General features: G+C 45.3%; 1 protein-coding gene and 1 non-coding gene across 4 annotated transcripts in view; one reads left to right on the top strand and one right to left on the bottom strand.

Moving 5' to 3' along the window:
* Nucleotides 1–616: 616 nt before the first annotated feature.
* LOC115515142 lies at nt 617–750 on the top strand. Its single transcript, XR_003969194.1, has one exon. It is a non-coding gene; the product is annotated as a small nucleolar RNA SNORA70 (small nucleolar RNA).
* Nucleotides 751–4,046: 3,296 nt separating this feature from the next.
* LYRM4 (LYR motif containing 4) overlaps nt 4,047–19,712 on the bottom strand; it is a 171,640-nt gene continuing 155,974 nt past the window's right edge. For all 3 annotated transcript variants that reach the window (XM_030314919.1, XM_030314921.1, XM_030314920.1), the window contains one exon: nt 4,047–4,502. In XM_030314919.1, coding sequence (XP_030170779.1) covers nt 4,434–4,502 — 69 coding nt within the window. In that variant the 3' untranslated portion in view covers nt 4,047–4,433. The remainder of the gene's footprint in view (nt 4,503–19,712) is intronic.

The following is a 19,712-nucleotide window of genomic DNA, read 5'->3' as shown; positions in this document are numbered from 1 at the left end:
CCACTTCACATTCAATTACCAAGTCCTGTTGACTCTATTTTCTTTTTTTGGTCTTGTTCTGTTCTTAATGTACACACTGATGGGGTCCAGTAGTTGGGAGACGTGACACCTATACTCTGTAGGTACTTGTGGAAATGACTCTACCTGGGAGATGCACAGTTTTTACCAAGTTTGTCTACCTACCTTCTGACTTGCTATGTGGCCCTGTTAAAGTGATAAACTATTATACTAGCTAGCTCTCTGTAGTAGTTTGTCATTGCTCCATAACCACCCAAGACGCAGTGCCTTAAACAATAATTTATGTATCACATACCTGAGGGTTGGCTGCAGCTGACTGATCTAAGCGAGACCTGGCTGGGAGGCTCAGCCGGGCATCTCTGCTCCACGTGTCTCCCACCTCCTTGGGAGAGCAGCCGAGCCGAAGCAAGTTCTTCTCAGGGTGATGTTGACTCTACTTTACAACTGTCACCGTCCTAGGTCAAGTCACTACCATCTCTTTCCTGGATTAGTGTTCAATCTAACCCTTCCCCCACCCCCCAAAAAAGTTGGTCTCACTGCATCTCTCCCAGTCTAGTCCCCTTATAACAATGTTACCTTTTAGAAATACAAACATCATCTGCAGCCAATTAAGCCGACTGTGCTCTTTCCCCACAGGGGCCCAGTATGCAATGGCCGCACGCAGTAGCCTCCTTGGTAGTGTATGAAGCCTGTTGATTGTATGGGTTGCCCTAAGGGGCCTTGGGGACAGCCCTTTCCAGTGGACATTGATGTCTGACCTCATGCTATCTCCAATCCAGGCTCCAGACAGGTATGCAGGGTACCTTTGGAAAGGCCCAGGGCACAAAGGCCAGGGCCATCGTTGGCCGAGTCATCATGTCCATGCATAGCAGGTTGCAGAACAAGATGCACATGATTGAGGCCCTATGTAAGGCCAGGTTCAAGTTCCCTGGCTGCCAGAAGATCCACATTTCCAAGAAGTGGGGCTTTACTAAGTTTAATGTGGATGAATTTGAAGAAATGGTGGCTGAAAAGTGGCTCACCCCAGATAGGGATCATCAAACACATCCCTAATTATGGCCCCTTGGACAAATGGTGGGCTCTGCACTCATGAGAACCTTGGCACCACCCATCCCTTTCCATACCCACTCATAAATCCTACTTCCTGTCCAAAAACACAAATACAAATATCATCCTGCTGAAAAACTTCAGTAGCTTCTTAGAGCCTCAGGCCAAGGCTCCCACAGCCTTCAGCAGAGAGGTTCCTGCCTTTTGACTCATCTTTGCCTGTCAGCCATCCTGGGCTTCCTTTGGTTCCTTGCATAGCACTTTCCTGCCTTGATTCAGGGCTTTGCATATGCTGTTCCTCCTGCCTAGAGAGCTCCTCTCCACATCCTTTGTCCAGCCAACTCTTCATTTAATCTTAAATTTAAATCCCCCTGACCTCAGGGAGGGTTTTCCAGATACACCCCATCAGCTCCTAGAGTATCTCTATGTCACCCTTTGTAACATTCCTCAGACTGGTCCTTTCTCATTCAATTTGCCCCCTGGACTGCAAGCTCTGTGAGGTCAGGGGCCGTGTCTAGTTCACTGGTCTCCCCCTGGCACCTGCACCGCCGGCTTGCAGGCAGTGCTGAATGAACGAAAAGATCAGCAAAAGGGGTGGGTGGGAAAGGTCTGCCAATGAGCCGGGATGATCAAGATCTTGTTTTTCACACCTGCAGATTTGGGGGTCGGACCAGGTAGGCTCTACCGCCAGCCAACTGTGACATTTTATCTTCTCTGTAGACTCACCCCAGCCTGTTCCCTTTGCTCCTGAATGTCGGATTGCACTACTGGTTGTATTTGGGGCTGGACATGGTGGGTGAGGCTATGAATGAAGGGAGTTAAAAAGGTAACTGCTGTTGGTGGCAGGGCAGAGTAGAAGGTGAAGTCAGCTACGTCAAATCCATGATCGCCTTTTAGTTTCACAGTCCAGAGAATAACAGCCATCAGAACAACATAGCCATGTACTTGGTCATACGAGGTTTCCTGGATATTAAAGCATGAGAGCCAGACCAGCCAAGTGTTCTCTCTGAAGGTCTAGAAAATAGCTGTGTTTGGCCAATGGTTTCACCTCAGGAGAAGTTAACTCATAGTGGCATTTCCCATTTGCTAAATGCAGACACTGGAAAGTGATCTCCAGACCCCAGCCTGAATTCCTCTTTTGGAACAGCTGAGCACACTAGAGGTCCGTGAGGCTGAGTGTGATGTGGGACCCAGTCAAGCACGTAGAACGCTGAACTCTTTCAGAGATCACAACCATGGGCATGTCCCTTTAGTCAAAGCTCTAGAGTCAACCCTGGGTCCTCTGATTTGGGGACTGACTAGTGTAAGGCTCTGCCTGCCTTACCTGTACCTGAAGTACAGGTTCAAGACCCGTCTGTGGATTGTGTGTGACACAATTCTTTCAAGTCTTTCCATATATTCCTAATGCATAGTTAGTATTATTTGAGTTACAAAAATTAGCCCTATTTTTAAGGCTTGGCATGTTCAAAGGCATTCATGAGCTTTAATTAACACAAAAGGGACCTGCTGTTAAGGCCTGTAGAACAAAGTTAAGTTTGCTTGGTCCACTGTGTCTGTGACTAAAATCTGGGGGGAAGTCTCCTATGGAGCTGATACCCTACTGGTAACTTGACACTTCTAGAGGAGAGGTTCAACTCTAGACTTAGGATTCCAAGTAGCAGCTGCTTTAATTAATTAAGTATAAATCAGAGGTGACATCCATTAGCTACCCGCATTGTTGGGTGCAACGGTTGCTGAATGACTATATTTTCTACTGATGCAGAGTGGAAAAACTGATCCAGAGCTGTACATCCCAGGGCTGGGGGACTCTGCTCAAGGACAGTCAGCTGAAGGGGGAAAGGACATTATCCACATCACCTACATTCACCCTCTGCTCCATGCTGCAGCCCTAACACTGCTGGGCCGGTGACAGATCCCAGACCCACCAAGGTGCAGGTGTACAAGACTATCCATGGGCAAAAGCTTTCTGAAGTCACAAGATGTACTGCTCATTAGAACGAGCACACTGTTAATCTATTTTGAATCCACTGTTACCACAAAATCTGCAATCTGTGGGTGAGAAGGGCAGACATGATCTTTTCCCGTGCAAGAGGTTGTGGATCTAGACTGTTCCTGTTTGACTCACATGACTGTAAGAATTAAAGTGACGGGGCAGTGGGTCAGTGGCAGGGTCAGTGACACCGTCACAGCGATTCTGTGATCCGTAAATATTTATATGAGTCTGTTCCAAACCGAACCACCTAAGTAATGAATTCACTTTGTGTTGTTTACAAAGGTGAAAAATCACTTGGATAGTATCTGGGTCCCCCATAAAATCCCCGGAAATCAAGGAAGTTACTTAATACCTTCCTTTTATGTTTTGAACTGATGTGTTTCCAGGGATAAATGCACACAAATATCTCCATTACCTGCAACATACTCAAAAGGCAGAGTTTCCCCAAACTGGCTAAGAAATGTTAAAAATACTAAGGGATCTTTAAAAATGCAGATATAAATGATCGTGCCTCATCTCTCACTAAGAATCCGAGGGGGAGGGAGATGCCGAGAAATTTTCTAGATGCTTCTGGAAGCCAGCTTTCAGGAGCAGTGCTGCGAGTGGCCCTTCCTCGGGCTCCCTGTGCGCTGGAGGAATCCAGATGTGCTAGATTGAAGATTCCGATTCAGAAGATTTGGGATGGGGCTGGAGATTCTGCATTTGAAACAAGTTCGCCGGTGGGGCTGATGGTGTCTTGTTTGCACGTGTGTGGCCACCTGTGGGCCACCTTTGCTGTTGCATCAGGCCCAGGTATAAACCACAGGATGTGCCCTCCACCCCTTTGACCCTGTCCTACTCTCTGCTGCCCCCCCAAATCTTGGGTGCTGAGACTTCGACCTTCACTAAGGGAGGGCTCAGCTCAGGTTGGGACCCTCCCTCTGGGTCCCCACTGCCCTCTGCAGGACCTGCCTTGGCAGGAAGAAATGCATTCATCATGAGGAGTGTATCTGGTGTCAGGTGACTTAGGCAGACAATTCTGTTTATTGTCAACCAAGAAACATAGTGTGGAGGTGCTCTATACAAGCGGGGATGAGATACAAAAAGGGGTGGGCAGAGGAGACACAATAATACACAGCAGTATTGGGAGCGAACTCCAGCTCTTCATTTGAACACTTGAACCAAGGAGACAGCCATCCTTTTTCACTAAAGGCTAAAGAAGAATGGAAACCAGACTCAGTTTATCAGCTCCTTACAGGGCGGGCAGAGCAAGAGGCTATTTTAAGCTGATGTAAGAAAGAGGCCACTTGTGGTCTGTTGGGAGCCCGCATCCCAAGCACAGAATGGATGCTGAAGGTGGGGTCCACAGCTGCCAGTGGTGGCTGATCCTGGCTCCCTAGGTCCTGGGTTTCTCTTGATTTTCAATAATAAGCTTGTCGGTCGAATACAGTTGGCCAATGTGGACCTGAAGGCAAAGAAAGACTCCGTTAGCTGTGAAAAGTCAGAAAGAGCATTTCTAACCCTTTAAATGCCAACGTCTGCCACCAAAGGGCTGTTGCTTGTGGGAAACTGCATCGACGGGCAAACTGTAGTCACTAGGTTGGCCTTCGCTAATTCCCTGTGCCCTCTGATTCCCACGTCCCTCACTGTGAGAACAAGTTAGATATCCAGTCATTCGTTCTCACTTTAGAAATGGCACCAGCAGCCGTGGTCTCTGTTTCTCAGGCTGTCCTGAGCTGGCTGAGACCATCCACCAGGTTCCCTGGCTGGTGGCCAGAGGGAGAGCCACCCAGATGTGTGCACAGCAGCTCCTCACTGAACAGGACCCCCTTCCTTTAGAACCGGTTCTTCCATAAGGAAAGGCTTTCAGCATAACACAGAAATGTGTCTTGTCTTTGTTGGGCTAGAATAGGCGTTGCGTTAAGAGCACTGCCAGCAATATGACCGCCTGTCCCAGATGGGGCTGAGGACCATGGTCTGTGTTCTTTCACCTCTTGTCTCTTGTCTTTCCTGCCCTTTCTAAGTGTCCTCTTAAAGTGAGTGTTTCTGTTAATGCCCAGGTGTTCCCACTGTCCCAGGTAGATGCTGCAGCCATAACTGGGGGCCACAGCAGATAACTAGTCCTTCCTTTGGAACAAAGGGTTTTCACGAGTTTTCTCCAAAAGCATTTCCTAAGTGATACTTTCTTAGAAAACGGAGAATTGGTGCAGAAGGGATTTTAGAGTGATTGGCCACTATCTATGGGTAATTTGGGGTCTTTGCTCTCTGAGAAAATGAGGGAAACTCTCAATGGCTATAGCAGACACCTATAGCAGCCAGGGGTCAGAAGCTAGACCCTCATGTGGTTTTTTTTCATCTTGCTTTAATATTCTATTTTATTTTATTTTTTTGAGTACAGTTGACATACAATCTTACAGTTTCAAGTGTGCAACATAGTGATTCAACTTCTCTATATCTTATGCTGTGCCCACCACAAGTGTAGCTACCATCTGTTACCATCCAACACTATTACAACAACACTGATTATATTTCCTACGCTGTGCCTCTTATGCCCATGACTTATTCACTCTGTAATGGGAAGCCCGTATCTCACACTGTCCTTCACACATTCTTCCCATACCCTCCCCGACCAGCAACCATCTGTTTGTTCTCTGTATTTATAGGTCTGATTATGCTTTTTGTTGGTTTATTCATTTGTTTTGTTGTTGAGGCTCCACATAGGAGTGACATCAGTTGGTATTTGTCCTCCTCAGTCTGACTTATCCAACTCAGCATTATACCTTCTAGGTCCACCCATATTGTTGCGAATGGCAAGATGTCCTCCTTATTTATGGTTAAATACTCTATTGTCATTACTAAGGTACAGTGGTGGTTTCTCATCAAGGACACCCCAACAGACCATCTGAATTTTCACATGCCATTGGTTATGTCTTGCGGAGAGATATCCTGATGGCCTTGGGAGCACCAGTAGCTCACAAGCATTGTGGTGCCAGAGGGAAGTGAAGGAAGATGTCAGAGCAGCCAAATTATTATTATTATTTTTTTCTTTTCAACGTTTTTATTTTATTTTTGGGACAGAGAGAGACAGAGCATGAACGGGGGAGGGGCAGAGAGAGAGGGAGACACAGAATCGGAAACAGGCTCCAGGCTCTGAGCCATCAGCCCAGAGCCTGACGCGGGGCTCGAACTCCCGGACCGCGAGATCGTGACCTGGCTGAAGTCGGACGCTTAACCGACTGCGCCACCCAGGCGCCCCGAGCAGCCAAATTATTTAAAGAGAAAGCCAAAATATAAGAGTGGAGATTTCGGGGGATGAGGATGATTGTGTAGATATTTTAACTGCAAATGAATTCCTTCAACTGAAAAAAGGGAAAGAGGGGGTGGTGGTGGTGGGGAATGAGTGCTCTGCACAGTTCCTAACAAAAGTCAGTGATGAGCTTTGCTCCTGTGTCTTCAGTCTCCCTTCCTCTTGTCCATATAAGGAACACATATAGCTTCTGATGCAAGAGGAAAGGGTGGGCCTGGGATTCTGTGGACCACACTCTGAATGACGCAGTCAATAAACCATCTTGAGGGGTGAGATTAGCTGGATGGGATTTCATGACAAATGGAGCACAGAGGCTGGTCTGGCCTCTCTTCTTGATGACCTGAGATAGCTGTGGGGTGAGTGGAAGCCATATTTACCCTACTCCAGATAGGAGGTAGAGAGGCATTCTCCACTCTGGCTGCTATATGGTTTTATTTTCATTTGCTAACCTCAACAGACAAATGGGCCACTATCAATGCTTTTTATTTTTATTTTTAAAGTTTATTTTTATTTATTTTGAGAGAGAGAGAACAAGCAGGGAAGGGGCTGAGAGAGAGAGGGAGATAGAATCCTAAGCAGGCTCCTTGCTCTCAGCACAGAGCCTGATGGAGGGCCTCAACTCACAAACCATGAGATCATGACCTGAGCAAGCAAGGACCTTGACCGAAGTCAAGATTTAGATGGTTAACCAAATGAGCCAGCCAGGTGCCCCTCAATGCTTTTCAGAAGAAAGGCTAAAATACCAATTACTCAAAAAGGAAAAACAAAACAAAACAAAACGTTTTTGGGGAATGTCTAATAAAGATTATTTTATATAACTGCTCAAATGATTCAGTTACCTGGGAACTTGTTTTATATTTAATTGATCTTGGGAGGGTTTACCAGGAACCCCTCTTAGAGAAGTGTCTACAATACCATGTTCCATGAGTGCTTGGCTGAGTTTATCAGTGTTTTTTTTCAGGGCTCTAGTGGTAGGCAGAAGTTATGATATGGCATAAGGAAGAACTCTTTCACAGAGATGTCAGAAAATGGAATTGGCTGCCTTGGGAAGCGGTCAATTCTGTACAAGAAGGAGGTGGTGAGGATGGAGGATTTATATTCTGGACAGAGGTGGAACCACATGGGTTTCTTCCACCTCTCAGCCTCTGTGACTGCCATGCTTGTCTGGATCTCCAGGACCCATCTCAGAGCAGCTGGATGGCTCCTGAGGGGCCCAGTGTTCAGCCATGTGTTCTGGTAACCTGGAAGAAAAGGTGGTCTTCTTGGTGGAGACTGAAGATCCAGGAGGACACTTATCATGCCACAGAATAAACACGTCTTCTCCCACACAACTCACTTTGTGGACACTGTGCTAACAGCCACCTTCTTGATGGATAGGCTATAACATCTGTTGTGTGGCCTTTCTCCTGTGTTCCTAACTAAGCCTCCAGGGACACAGTTAACATAGTATTGGTTCTCCTCGCCCCCCAATCTAAAGGATGGCACCTTTGGGGGACAGGTGCTCTCTTGAAAGAAATGCAGCTGTGGTATGGTCTCCAAAGAAAACTGCAGAATGAAGAGTGAGGGGCGATCCAAAGAGCTCAGGTTTTAGGGAACTTGAATCAAAGCAAACCTTCAAATATGTCCCATTTTGAAAGAAGTATGAATTAGATTTTAAAAACTCCATCCATGGGAATGCAAGCTGGTGCAGCCACTCTGGAAAGCAATATGGAAATTCCTCAAAAAACTAAAAATAGAACTACACTACGACCCAGCAATTGCACTACCAGGCATTTATCCACAGGATACAGGTGTGCTGTTTTGAAGGGGCACATGCACCCCCATGTTTACAGCAGCACTATCAACAATAGCCAAAGTATGGCAAGGGCCCAAATGTCCATCGATGGATGAATGGATAAAGAAGATGTGGTATACATATACAATGGAGTATTACTCAGCAATCAAAAAGAATGAAATCTTGCCATTTGCAACTACGTGGATGGAACTGGAGGGTATTATGCTAAGTGGAATTAGTCAGAGAAAGACAAAAATCATATGACTTCACTCCTATGACGCCTTTAAGAGACAAAACAGATGAACATAAGGGAAGGGAAACAAAAATAATATAAAAACAGGGAGGGGGGACAAAACAGAAGACTCATGGAGAACAAACTGAAGGTTACTGGAGGGGTTGTGGGAAGGGGGGGTGGGCTAAATGGGTAAGGAGCGCTAAGGAGTGCTCCTGAAATCACTGTTGCACTATATGCTAACTAATTTGGAAGTAAATTAAAAAACAAAAAACAAACAAACAAAAAAAAACTCCATCCAGATACAACACTTTCATGGCTTTTGCGGGGGGTGGAAGAAAGAAATCAGATCTTATCGTCAATGACATTAAGAAACCATAACAATTAGTATCTTTTCATCTGTCCAGGCTCACTTGGTCTGAGAGTCACAGTCGTCTGGTATCTGCCCACCTTCCTACATACCACTGAGCCTCTCATGGACTGCCATGACACTTTGGGTTTTCCAAATCACTTTGGGTCTTTGCTCAGACTCCTCCACCAACAAAGGTTTGTTCCATGTCCACCATACAAAAGCCTACCCCCCACCCCCCCGCCCCTGCCACACACACACACACACACACACACACACACACACACACACATACACTTTGTGCAAATGGTTGAAGCTTTCCTGGGTCCCCTCTGCAGAAGGGGCTCACTCTCTCTCCTGGGAACATTCACTACATGTATCTGTATACCTGTATCCGTTCCTCTGCATGAACATCAATGACTGATGGGGAGAAAGGAGGGGTTCACGTTCTACTTGTTCTGACTTAGCTGCCTTCACAGCATAGTTTAGGACAGTGCGAAGCACGTAGGAAGTGCTTGGTAAGTACTCAGCAACTAAACATACCAATGTCTAGTATCCCTGGTTATAACCAAAGCTCTGCGTCCACCAGTTCTGAAACCCAGATCTGTAAGTAATTATTGCAGTGCTTTGGTGGCAAGCTACCCATGGAATTATGGAACTGATAAAGGCAAGTCAATAAAAATCGCAATAGGATCATTTTATTGTAACAAGAATGCTCTACTCACTGTTAAGCAAAATCAAATGATTTAAATTTGGCCCAGCAGAAACTTTAAAGCTATAATCCAGGGCTATAAGGGATTAACCCAGAGCAATTACAGAAGATGTAAGAGAAATATTCAGTTCACACAGGGAGGAAATATTAAAAAGTTATCTCAATGAGAGCTATAGAGGGGAGGCAATAAATGTTTGTGGAACAGTTCTGTTGTATTTATTTGGGCTACAAAATGTGTTAGCATACACGTGGGGCCAGCCCCCCATGGGATGGATGCTGTGGTGCTAATGACAGAGCATGTCGCTTCTGAGCTGCAGGTGAGAGGAACCGGTCGATGAAGTGAGGAAGTGCAGTTACCAGCTTCAATTTACAGCCCTTCCAGAAGCCCCGATGGGCTCAGCCAGCCACATATGACTATTACCATGCATAAATTGGTCATTAAAGCTGATCACACTTCTATTCTATAAACTTCAGGAGTTGGCATTAGAGTCCATTAGAAAAATACACAGATTACTCAACTGCAAGTAGATGGGATGGCTGGATGGCCTAGAAACACTTATGAGCTCTGAGACTCATTAGGCAAATAACCTGCTGGGGAGGAAGAAGGAGGATCCAAGAAAAGAAAATTGAGTACAGCGTTTCAGGTCTTCATTGCTTACTCATCTGAAGCAATGCACTGTCTCCCGTGCAACACATCTCAATCTGATTTAGACTCAGAGGAGCTGGGCTCAATCACCAGGGGTGGGGGCAGTGGGGAGGCTGAAATGGGGCCTCTGCTACTTCCTGCCTGTTTCACACAGTTGTTATGAGAATCAAATGGGATACAAGACTTGAAGGAAATGTACCAGTTGTCCCAGATACTTCCTAGGGCCTCAATTATATTAACTGTCTTCATGTTGTTGAGAGGATTAAATAAGAACAGTACCAGGCATGTAGTAAGGGCTTGTAAATGTCACTTATGTGCATGGCCTGTCTGCTGTCGAGAGGAATACCACAGGGTGTCAGATCCTGACCTCAAAGATGTTTTCTCAGAGCCTCCTCACCCTCTGGGTGCAAAAGTCTATGACTCTGTAGTTGTTAAACCCACCCACACTGTGGAGAGGGTGTCAGTGATGTCTGACACCACCTCCTGCTTTTGAACTTGAGCTTCTTGGGCTGGACTTGAGGACTCATTGCTCTGGGGCACAGCTTCCTGACCAGTAGGACCATGATGCTTCCAGCTGGTCAGGGCAGTCTGGCATGAGAAGGAGGTGCCCTGGGCACTGAAAAGTTTTGGGAGAGATGGTGACACCTGGCTCTGATGGAGAAGCCAAGGGGTGGGCTGTCCCTGCTCTCTTCCCTTTCTGAGGATGGTAAAACCACCCAGGCAGGGATGGTTCCCTGTACAATGGGGGGTGGGGAACAGGGACAAATCTTACCTCTGGCATTGTAGTGACTACACTATTACTACTATTATTATCATCATTTAAAAAATTATTAGTTTTTTAAATGTTTATTTATTTTTGAGACAGAGAGAGTTCTACTGAGTGTTGAGTGGGGAAGGGTCAGAGAGAGAGGGAGACACAGAATCTGAAACAGGCTCTAGGCTGCAAGCTGTCAGCACAGAGCCCGACATGGGGCTTGAACTCATGAACCATGAGATCATGACCTGAGCTGAAGTTGGATGCCCAACCAACTGAGCCACCCAGGCGCCCCTACTACACTATTAGTATTAATGATGATAATGCTATTACTACTAAAAAATAAAAATGATAATGATGATGAGATGTAACAGTCACAATTTAATGAGCATTTACTGTGTGCCATGCACTGTTCTAAGCATTCAATTAATTAAATCAATTAGGAATTCTTCCTGTCTCACAACAACTTTATGAGGAAGATGCCATTATTATCATCAATTTACAGGCTTTTTATAGGGAAACGCCGTCTTTGGTATTTAATTTCCACATTTGGAAGGAGTATAATTGCTTAGATGGGCACGTCCTTCCATTTCCCATATAAAAAGCCAGAATATGATGAGAAAAGACAGCAACAACAGTCACAACAACAAAAATAACACATCTAAACATAACCTTAAAAATACATGTGTAAGGCTTTAAGAAAGAAAACTATAAAACTTACAAATAGAAAATGAGTTTGAATAAAATAAGATATATACCATGTTCATGGAAAGACTGAATCATATAAAAATGTCAATCTTTTGCCAAATTAATTAATGTGTAACATGATAATGAAAATCCCAATGGGGTTTTTTGAGATACCTGAGGAAATGACTTTAGTGTTTACTTGAATGAATACATATCAAGAATAAGAAAGAACATGAGGAAGATATTAAAGCATTTCTGAGAAACAACTGAAACTGTTGGTACTAGCCCAAGGAGAGAGAAATGAACAGAATAAGAGTTAGAAGTAGGTCCTATCAAATGGAAGTAGTTACTAAATAAAATCATACTCATCGGGTTTTGGGGCTTAGCTTGAAGAGGATGTGGCAACTAAATATTTCTTTTAAGTCCCTTACTGATCTTCATGTAAATGGTGTGTTCTCCTCCAAAATGTATTTATGCTCATTTTATAAAAATGTTTTCCCAAGTTGTCAAGTAATGCTGGCCCTTTGAGAAAATGCACTTAACTAACCTTGTGCCTTTGAGTGCCTCCTGACACACCCAGTTGAGAGGCATATTTTTAAGGTATTGCAATTTCCTAAGATAGTTGGAAGGTCCCCCCAAACCTCTGAGCCACCAATATAAATGAATCTTTGGTAGGAGAATTTCAGCTTCTGGTCTGTCAGACCATACGTTCTGCTGACTGTTGCCTGCTTGCCCTGTGGAAGGCGGACAGGACATGTGCACCCCTCCTCTGACCTTTGATGATGTCAGACAGCTTTCCATGCTGCCTAAAACTTGTTTAGCAAATCTCTCTAGTGAGCATGGAGAGTAGCTGCCACAGCTTTGCCACAGTCAAGGCAACTGTGATCACAACCATTTTTCAAATAGACCATTTTTACCATACTAGTTTCCTAATAACTTCTTAACGAAGCAAAGTGAAATAGGGATACATGAAATTATAATTTTTTCAGTTTTTTCTGTTTAGCAGTAAGAGGGATTATGAAATCCAAACTTACGAATATAGGTCACATGGTCTTCCTCTAAAAACAGCTCTTTATGCATATGCTTTTTCTTTCTAGAATTCAACAGCCTAAGATGTTTTTCAAAATGGTTACGTGTAGTATCCTAATATTATTGCTTTTGAATTTGCTATCATTTTATGAAATGGAAGAATGCCTGAAGAATTCAAACTAGATCTCTGTAAATTCGTCCACAACTGAATGTACAACAGAGAAAGAAGATTAGTCCAAAAAATCCACAGATGGATCTTCTTGTGTTCCCTCTCTCTCCACCCATGCTCCATCTCCATTCAACTCTGTGAGCCTTGAATTTTAGATACTGGTTATTCCTAATGTGGAGGGTGGTGGTGAGGAACTGACCTTTTATCTTCTCTAATATTCCCGGCAGAGTGGTGAACAAATTCATATCTCTTCTCTAAATTCCATGTCACAGTTAATGCGTTTCATCCTCGTTTCTGGGGACAAGAGACACCCCAGATGCAGGAGTGTGTCTGCTCATCAGCATGACCAGATGCCCGGCTTATGCGATTGTCCCAGCGTGATTATTAATAGAGCCTTCTTTCACTCTCAAGGGTCTCCATTTGTGATGAGGAATTATATGGTCATCCTATGTCTTATCTATTGTCAGAATTGTAGGCCATCCCATTGTTTTTCTGCGTGTCTGATGTTCAGTTAAAAATTTTTTAAAAAGCCCACCAACGGACAGCCTCTTTCTTTTGTATCCCAGGCCATCAGAATAAAAGAAATCAAACTATTGTAATGGGGCTCAGAAAACTCTGGTCTCAAAGAGCCTGAAGTCATGGGCAGCCAGCAGGGGTTCCCAACTCGACAAGCATGCTGTCTCCTCTGCAGGAGTGAGTCCTTTTTTTGAACAAATATACATGTAAGGCAGTGGTTGCTAACAAGACTGGGCCTCAGATCTACAGGGCTAGCTTTCAAGGATATACATGGCTGGGTCCCACTCAAGGAGGTTCTCATTAGGGAGGTGGGGGAGGGGTTTGTGTATGGCACTGTTCTCTTGCTTCTGATTGGCACCCCTAAGTGAAGAAGAAGCACACATATAAGAGGGTTTATTATTAATATTTTTAAATTATCAGTTTTTTTTTCCCACTAGTGGGTGAATACTTTTCCAAAAAACAAACAAAAAACCCCGGTTGATACTTACCCACCAGGTGCTCTTTGGGCATAGCCTTTCTAGAAGATACAGCCATGGACTACAAGACCAGGTTGGGGCAGGGAGGGGTCTTTGTACTTCAGTATCATTCTAGAATGCCACAGTTTTTTTAAAAAAATAATTTTTTAATGTTTATTTTTCAGAGAGAGAGAGACAGAGCGCAAGTGGGGGAGGGGCAGAGAGATAGGGAGACAGAATCAGAAGCAGGCTCCAGGCTCTGAGCTGTCAGCACAGAGCCCAACGTGGGGCTCGAACCCACCAACCGCAAGATTGTGACCTGAGCTGAAGTGGGACGCTTAACCTACTGAGCCATCCAGGTGCCCCTGTTTTTTTTTTTTTTTTTAATTTTAAAAAAAAAATGTTTATTTATTTTTGACAGAGAGAGAGAGAAAAAGCGCATGCGAGCGGGTAAGGGGCAGAGAGAGGGAGACACAGAATCTGAAGCAGGCTCCAGGCTCTGGGCTATGAACAGCAAATCTGATGCAGGGACCGAACTCATGAACAGTGAGATCATGACCTGAGCTGAAGTTGAACACTTAACCGACTGAGCCACCCAGGCACCCCTAGGATACCACACTGTTAATGAAGGCCAGGGAATCCTTCTACATCTGTTCTTTAGAGGTACTGGGTGTTTGAGGATGATTCCTACCTGCTAGTCTGGACCACTGCATGGGGTGAGCAGATGGTTACAAAACAGGACACAGGCCTATCATATCCAGATATTCACCCGCACCTGCCCCTGCAGCAGAGCTGACCACGTGGGGATACTGGATACAAACGCTCTGCTAGCCGCTGAGGAGTGTTCCGGAGGCGGCGGTGAAGCATTGCACATCTGTGAGATGAAAGCACCCACATGGCAAGCACACCATGTTGCACGTCAGCACCCTGGCAGCCAGTCACCGAGCCCTTCTTGGAACTGGGCAGAACTCAGGACCCAAACATCACGTCAGAGTGAAACCTGGCACTTCCCTGGGATGGTGACAGAGCCCAGGCAAACTGCCAGAGGTGCTGGTCTTCCTTCGTTGAGCTCAGCTGCACCTCAGCCCCCTGAACTCAGTGCTTCAGGTCACCAAAACCATAGCAGCAAGGCCAGTATCCCGGCACCACTTTAATTAGTGGCAAGGTGATGCAAGTGACTAGGCTCACAATTCCTGGGACGGTGCTGGGACCAGCAAGTTCTTGACGGTGTGCTTATCACTTGTTTGAGGACTATCCTTGATGCTTTGTGGGGGTGATCAGGTGCTATTTTATCCCTTCGGGGACACCCTTTGTCAGGGGCAGCTTGATTCAATTCTGATTTTACATTTTCTTTAAGCAAATATAACTGAAAAGTTAAGGGTGGCCAAAAAAACAAAAACAAAAAAAAAGAGAAAAAGACAAATACAGAGTTAGATGATTACCCACCACTTCGGACAATTATTTCTAGAGACTTGTGGATTGACTGTATTTCACTTGATTTGGCTCTGTCTCGCTCATCGGATGGCTGACGGCATCATACTTGACAGAGCAGGGTCACTCACACAACTTGGTTTGATTTTACAAGTTCTTCACTTTGTGAGCTTCCAGGTGTGGGGGACAGCATTATTTGAGGCACCTGTCACTGTAAACAGATTCACAATTTCCAGGTCAATGAACACAGCAGATCCAAAGTCGAGGTCATAAAGAAAAGGCACTCAATGCTGAAGTTTCCAGAGTATGAGCCAGAAGGTGCACTTGTTCTTTTTTTAAAATTCAGGCTTGTGAAATGTGTTGATTTACCGGCTTCTTTTAAACACAGGGTAAGTCTGGGGCACCTGGGTGGCTCAGCTGGTTGAGTGTCCAACTTCAGCTCAGGTCGTGATCTCACGGTTGGTAAGTTCTAGCGCCACGTCGGACTTGCTGCTGTCAATGCAGAGATGGCTTCAGATCTTCTGCCCTCTCTCTCTGCCCCTCCCCGACTTGTGCGTATGTGTGCTCTCTCTCTCAAAATAAATAAAACTTAAAAACAAAACAAAAATAAGCAGGATAACTTTGATGCCTTTTGGTGTTAAGAAGTCAGGAATGATCAAGTGTCCCCACTGAGACAATGTGCATTCCCTCCCCTGCTGTGCTCATACCTCTCACGGACCCAGGTTTGCCAGAACAGTTTCTCTGCAAAATGCCACCAGCAGCTTCTGATGGAATGCCATGGCAGTTGCCTTACCTCCACCTCATCAACTGAAGCCCGGCTCACACAAGAAATGGTGGGAGACAATAGATACAAACATGAAGTCAAAGTCCACACTTTTTTCTACAACTTGCCCTTTTTCAAGCTTGGCATCATTCCATGTCAGGACACAGATCTACTTCTTTCTTTCAAACAGCTGCTTTGCATTCCTTTGCGCCCACCCCTGTGGGGACGTGCCACGTCAGATCCAGGGATATTAGAACACATGGTCAATAGCATCTTACTTTCCCAGGGCTTAGGGACCTTCTGGGAATGATATTAAACCTTAAGCAACACTGGGGTCAGACATATACATTTGCTTAGCTGGCTCTCTTCTGTCTTTTCTCCATCCAGAAGTCAGGTTGAAAAGTGCACCATAACGGACATGAGAGAAAAACACCAGCATGAACTAAACACCTCAGAGGCAGTGTTGGGTCCAGATGCTTTAAGAAGCTGTGCTTGCCTGGCCTCTAACCCAGCACTCACTCACTTCCCCATCCATCCCAGCTTCTCCTGAAGCCCAATAGCTGTGCTCCTGGAAGGCCCCTGAAAGCTGGTTGAGGAAAGCTGGGGGTGGGAGGACCTGGGACAAAGGGCATCAGCAGTGATGGGTAGTAAGGGATGGGCAGTCAGTGGATGGCACCTCTCTGCTTAATATGGCTCACGTCTACAGATCCTAATCCTGAATCCACAGTTACCAGCTTCCACAGGACCCCCAAATTGGTAGGGTTCAGGGACACTTCCGTATACGTCAGGACTCTTGGGCGTTCTCAATAGTGTCTGGGGGAGGGGGACTGCTAGGAAACAGAGTCTCTGTTGGCCAGGGGACAGGGCAAAGCTGATAGTCAGCCAGTATATACCAGACTGGTTAAAATGTTGAATGACTTCTGCACTGTTGGTAAGTGACTGCTGCTCAGGGACTCTCCCTCCTCCATGATGTCTGGACCTCACACTTAGAGTCTTCCTTCCCTCCCTCCTCCTACCTCCAGGATGGAATGCTTGGACCTCACACTCAGGGTCCTTGTCTGGCTCAGTGCATTGCTGCCCTGCTCTGGCTTGGGCCAGCTTTCATTATGACAGGTCAAGGCCTATGCCATACTGGCGGTTAAACACTGAATATCACCTATAGGGTAGGGACTTTGGAGAGTAATTTGGGCCATTACTGAAAAGGTATGCATAGTAAGCACAGGCCACTTCTGATCATAAGAATCACATTTTCTTGTTTCTTCTTAGCATTCTGCAAGGGAGGAGTGTATTTTCCTCCAGGAAGTTATTCTGGGTGAGGGAGAAAGCGAAGGCCAGAAGCTAGAGCCTGAAATGACATCATGAGACAGGAGGCTAGAGCTTCTCTTTTGGTGTCAGGCCAGTGTGGTGGCTCCTTGGTATTCCTCAGCACTCACAGGGTCAAGGAGAGGACAGGAGGGCTGTGTGTCTTACCAAGCCCACCTCCCTGATCTTTGGGGTTCTAGAAGGACACAGGGGATTTGTCCTCTGCTTACACAGCCTCTGTGCTGTTCCTGAAGCCCAGTTACTGACTGTACCTTCCAATGAAAAACCCAGGAAGCCAAGAATTGACACCAGAAGGGCTCTACCGAGCCTCAAACAGAAGCACCACTGCCAACATGAGCACATCTTTTCTTTGATCCTGTGGCTGTGCCCACTACTGCTCTCTACCATGTGGCTGACAGTCTAGATTTCTGAGGCTTGCCACAGATGGATGTGCCCTGGTGGAGGAAACAACCAGTCCCTAGATAACCTGTTGAGGGAATCAGCATCAAGAAATCCACTGCAGTTTGTCTCCCCGACAGGGGGAAAGAATCAGGCCTCTGAATCACAAGCTGCAGACACCCTGCCAGCATTCAGTGGTGGCCAGGACACGTGGCTGTCCTGCTCCAGAGCAGGGCAGCTGCAGTGGCCAGATTTCCTGGGTTTCGGGGAGCCGCAGCAAGACCACCCTCTGCCTGCCCCATCTCTGTGCCCTCCTGGCTTCCCTGAGAAAGAGACAACCCAGAGGAGCTCCCTGTAGCCTCCTTCTGCCTACCCTGAGCAAATGGCTTCAGTGGGAGGTTCTGCATGCAAATAGTGGTTTTTCCCTTTCACGATATGGACTTCCTTTAAATGTGCTCATTGTCCGGACTTCAAGCTGTATTACAAACCTGTAATCATCAAGACAGTATGGTACTGGCACAAGAACAGACACTCAGATCAATGGAACAGAATAGAGAACCCAGAAATGAACCCATAAACATATGGCCAACTAATCTTTGACAAAGCAGGAAAGAATATCTGAAGGAATAAAGACAGTCTCTTCAGCAAGTGGTGCCGGGAAAACTGGACAGCGACATGTGGAAAAATGAACCTGGACCACTTTCTTATACCATACACAAAAATAAACTCAAAATGGATGAAAGACCTAAAGGTAAGACAGGAAGTCATCAAAATCCTCTAAGAGAAAGCAGGCAAAAATCTCTTTGATCTTGCCCGCAGCAACTTCTTACTCAACATGCCTCTGGAGGAAAGGGAAACAAAAGCAAAAATGAACTACTGGGACCTCATCAAAATAAAAAGCTTCTGCACAGTGAAGGAAACAATCAGCAAAACTAAAAGGCAACTGACAGAATGGGAGAAGATATTTGCAAATGACATATCAGATAAAGGGTGAGTATCCAAAGTGTATAGAGAACTTATCAAACTCAACACCCAAAAAACAAATAATCCAGTGAAGAAATGGGCAAAAGACATGAATAGACACTTCTCCAAAGAAGACATCTGGATGGCCAACCGACACATGAAAAAATGCTCAACATCACTCATCATGAGGGAAATACAAATCAAAACCACAATGAGATACCACCTCACATCTGTCAGAATGGCTAACATTAACAACTCAGGCAACAACAGATGTTGGCGAGGACGCGGAGAAAGAGGATCACTTTTGCACTGCTGGTGGGAATGCAAACTGGTGCAGCCACTCTGGAAAACAGTATGGAGGTTCCTCAAAAAGTTAAAAATAGAACTACCCTACGATCCAGCAATTGCACTACTAGGTATTTATCCAAGGGTTATAGGTGTACTGCTTCGAAGGGGCATATGTACCCCCATGTTTATAGCAGCACTATCAATAACAGCCAAAGTATGGAAAGAGCCCAAATGTTCATCAATGGATGAATGGATAAAGAAGATGTGGTATATATATATACAATGGAGTATTACTTGGCAGTCAAATAACAAAATCTTTCCATTCACAACTACATGGATGGAACTAGAGGGGGGTATTATGCTTAGTGAAATTAGTCAGAGAAAGACAAATATCATATGACTTCACTCATATGAAGCCTTTAAGAGACAAAACAGATGAACATAAGGGAAGGGAAACAAAAATAATATAAAAACAGGGAGGGGGACAAAAACATAAGAGACTCAAATATGGAGAACAAACAGAGGGTTACTGGAGGGGTTGTGGGAGGACGATGGGCTAAATGGGTAAGAGGCATTAAGGAATCTACTCCTGAAATCACTATTGCATTATATGCTAACTTAGATGTAAATTAAAAAAAAAATAAATTAAATAAAAACTTAAAAAAAATGTGCTCATTGTCAACTGCTAGGGCGAAAGTGCAGGGAAATTGATCTTCCTGCCCCAACTTTCTGCCACAGCTTATTTGAAAAAGGACCCGTGACCATTTTCTTTTGTGAGGGCAACTGTGACCCAGCCTTTTCTTCATTTTCACTTTGCTTCAATGAAATCGTACTACACCGTTTCATGAAGACTGGGACAGCCTCAGGGGCTCCTGGGTGGCTCAGGCCAGTTGAGCTGA

This window comes from Lynx canadensis, chromosome B2 (assembly GCF_007474595.2).
Source record: "Lynx canadensis isolate LIC74 chromosome B2, mLynCan4.pri.v2, whole genome shotgun sequence".
Classification (NCBI taxonomy): domain Eukaryota; kingdom Metazoa; phylum Chordata; class Mammalia; order Carnivora; family Felidae; genus Lynx; species Lynx canadensis.
This window is presented reverse-complemented; position numbering and strand designations above follow the sequence as displayed.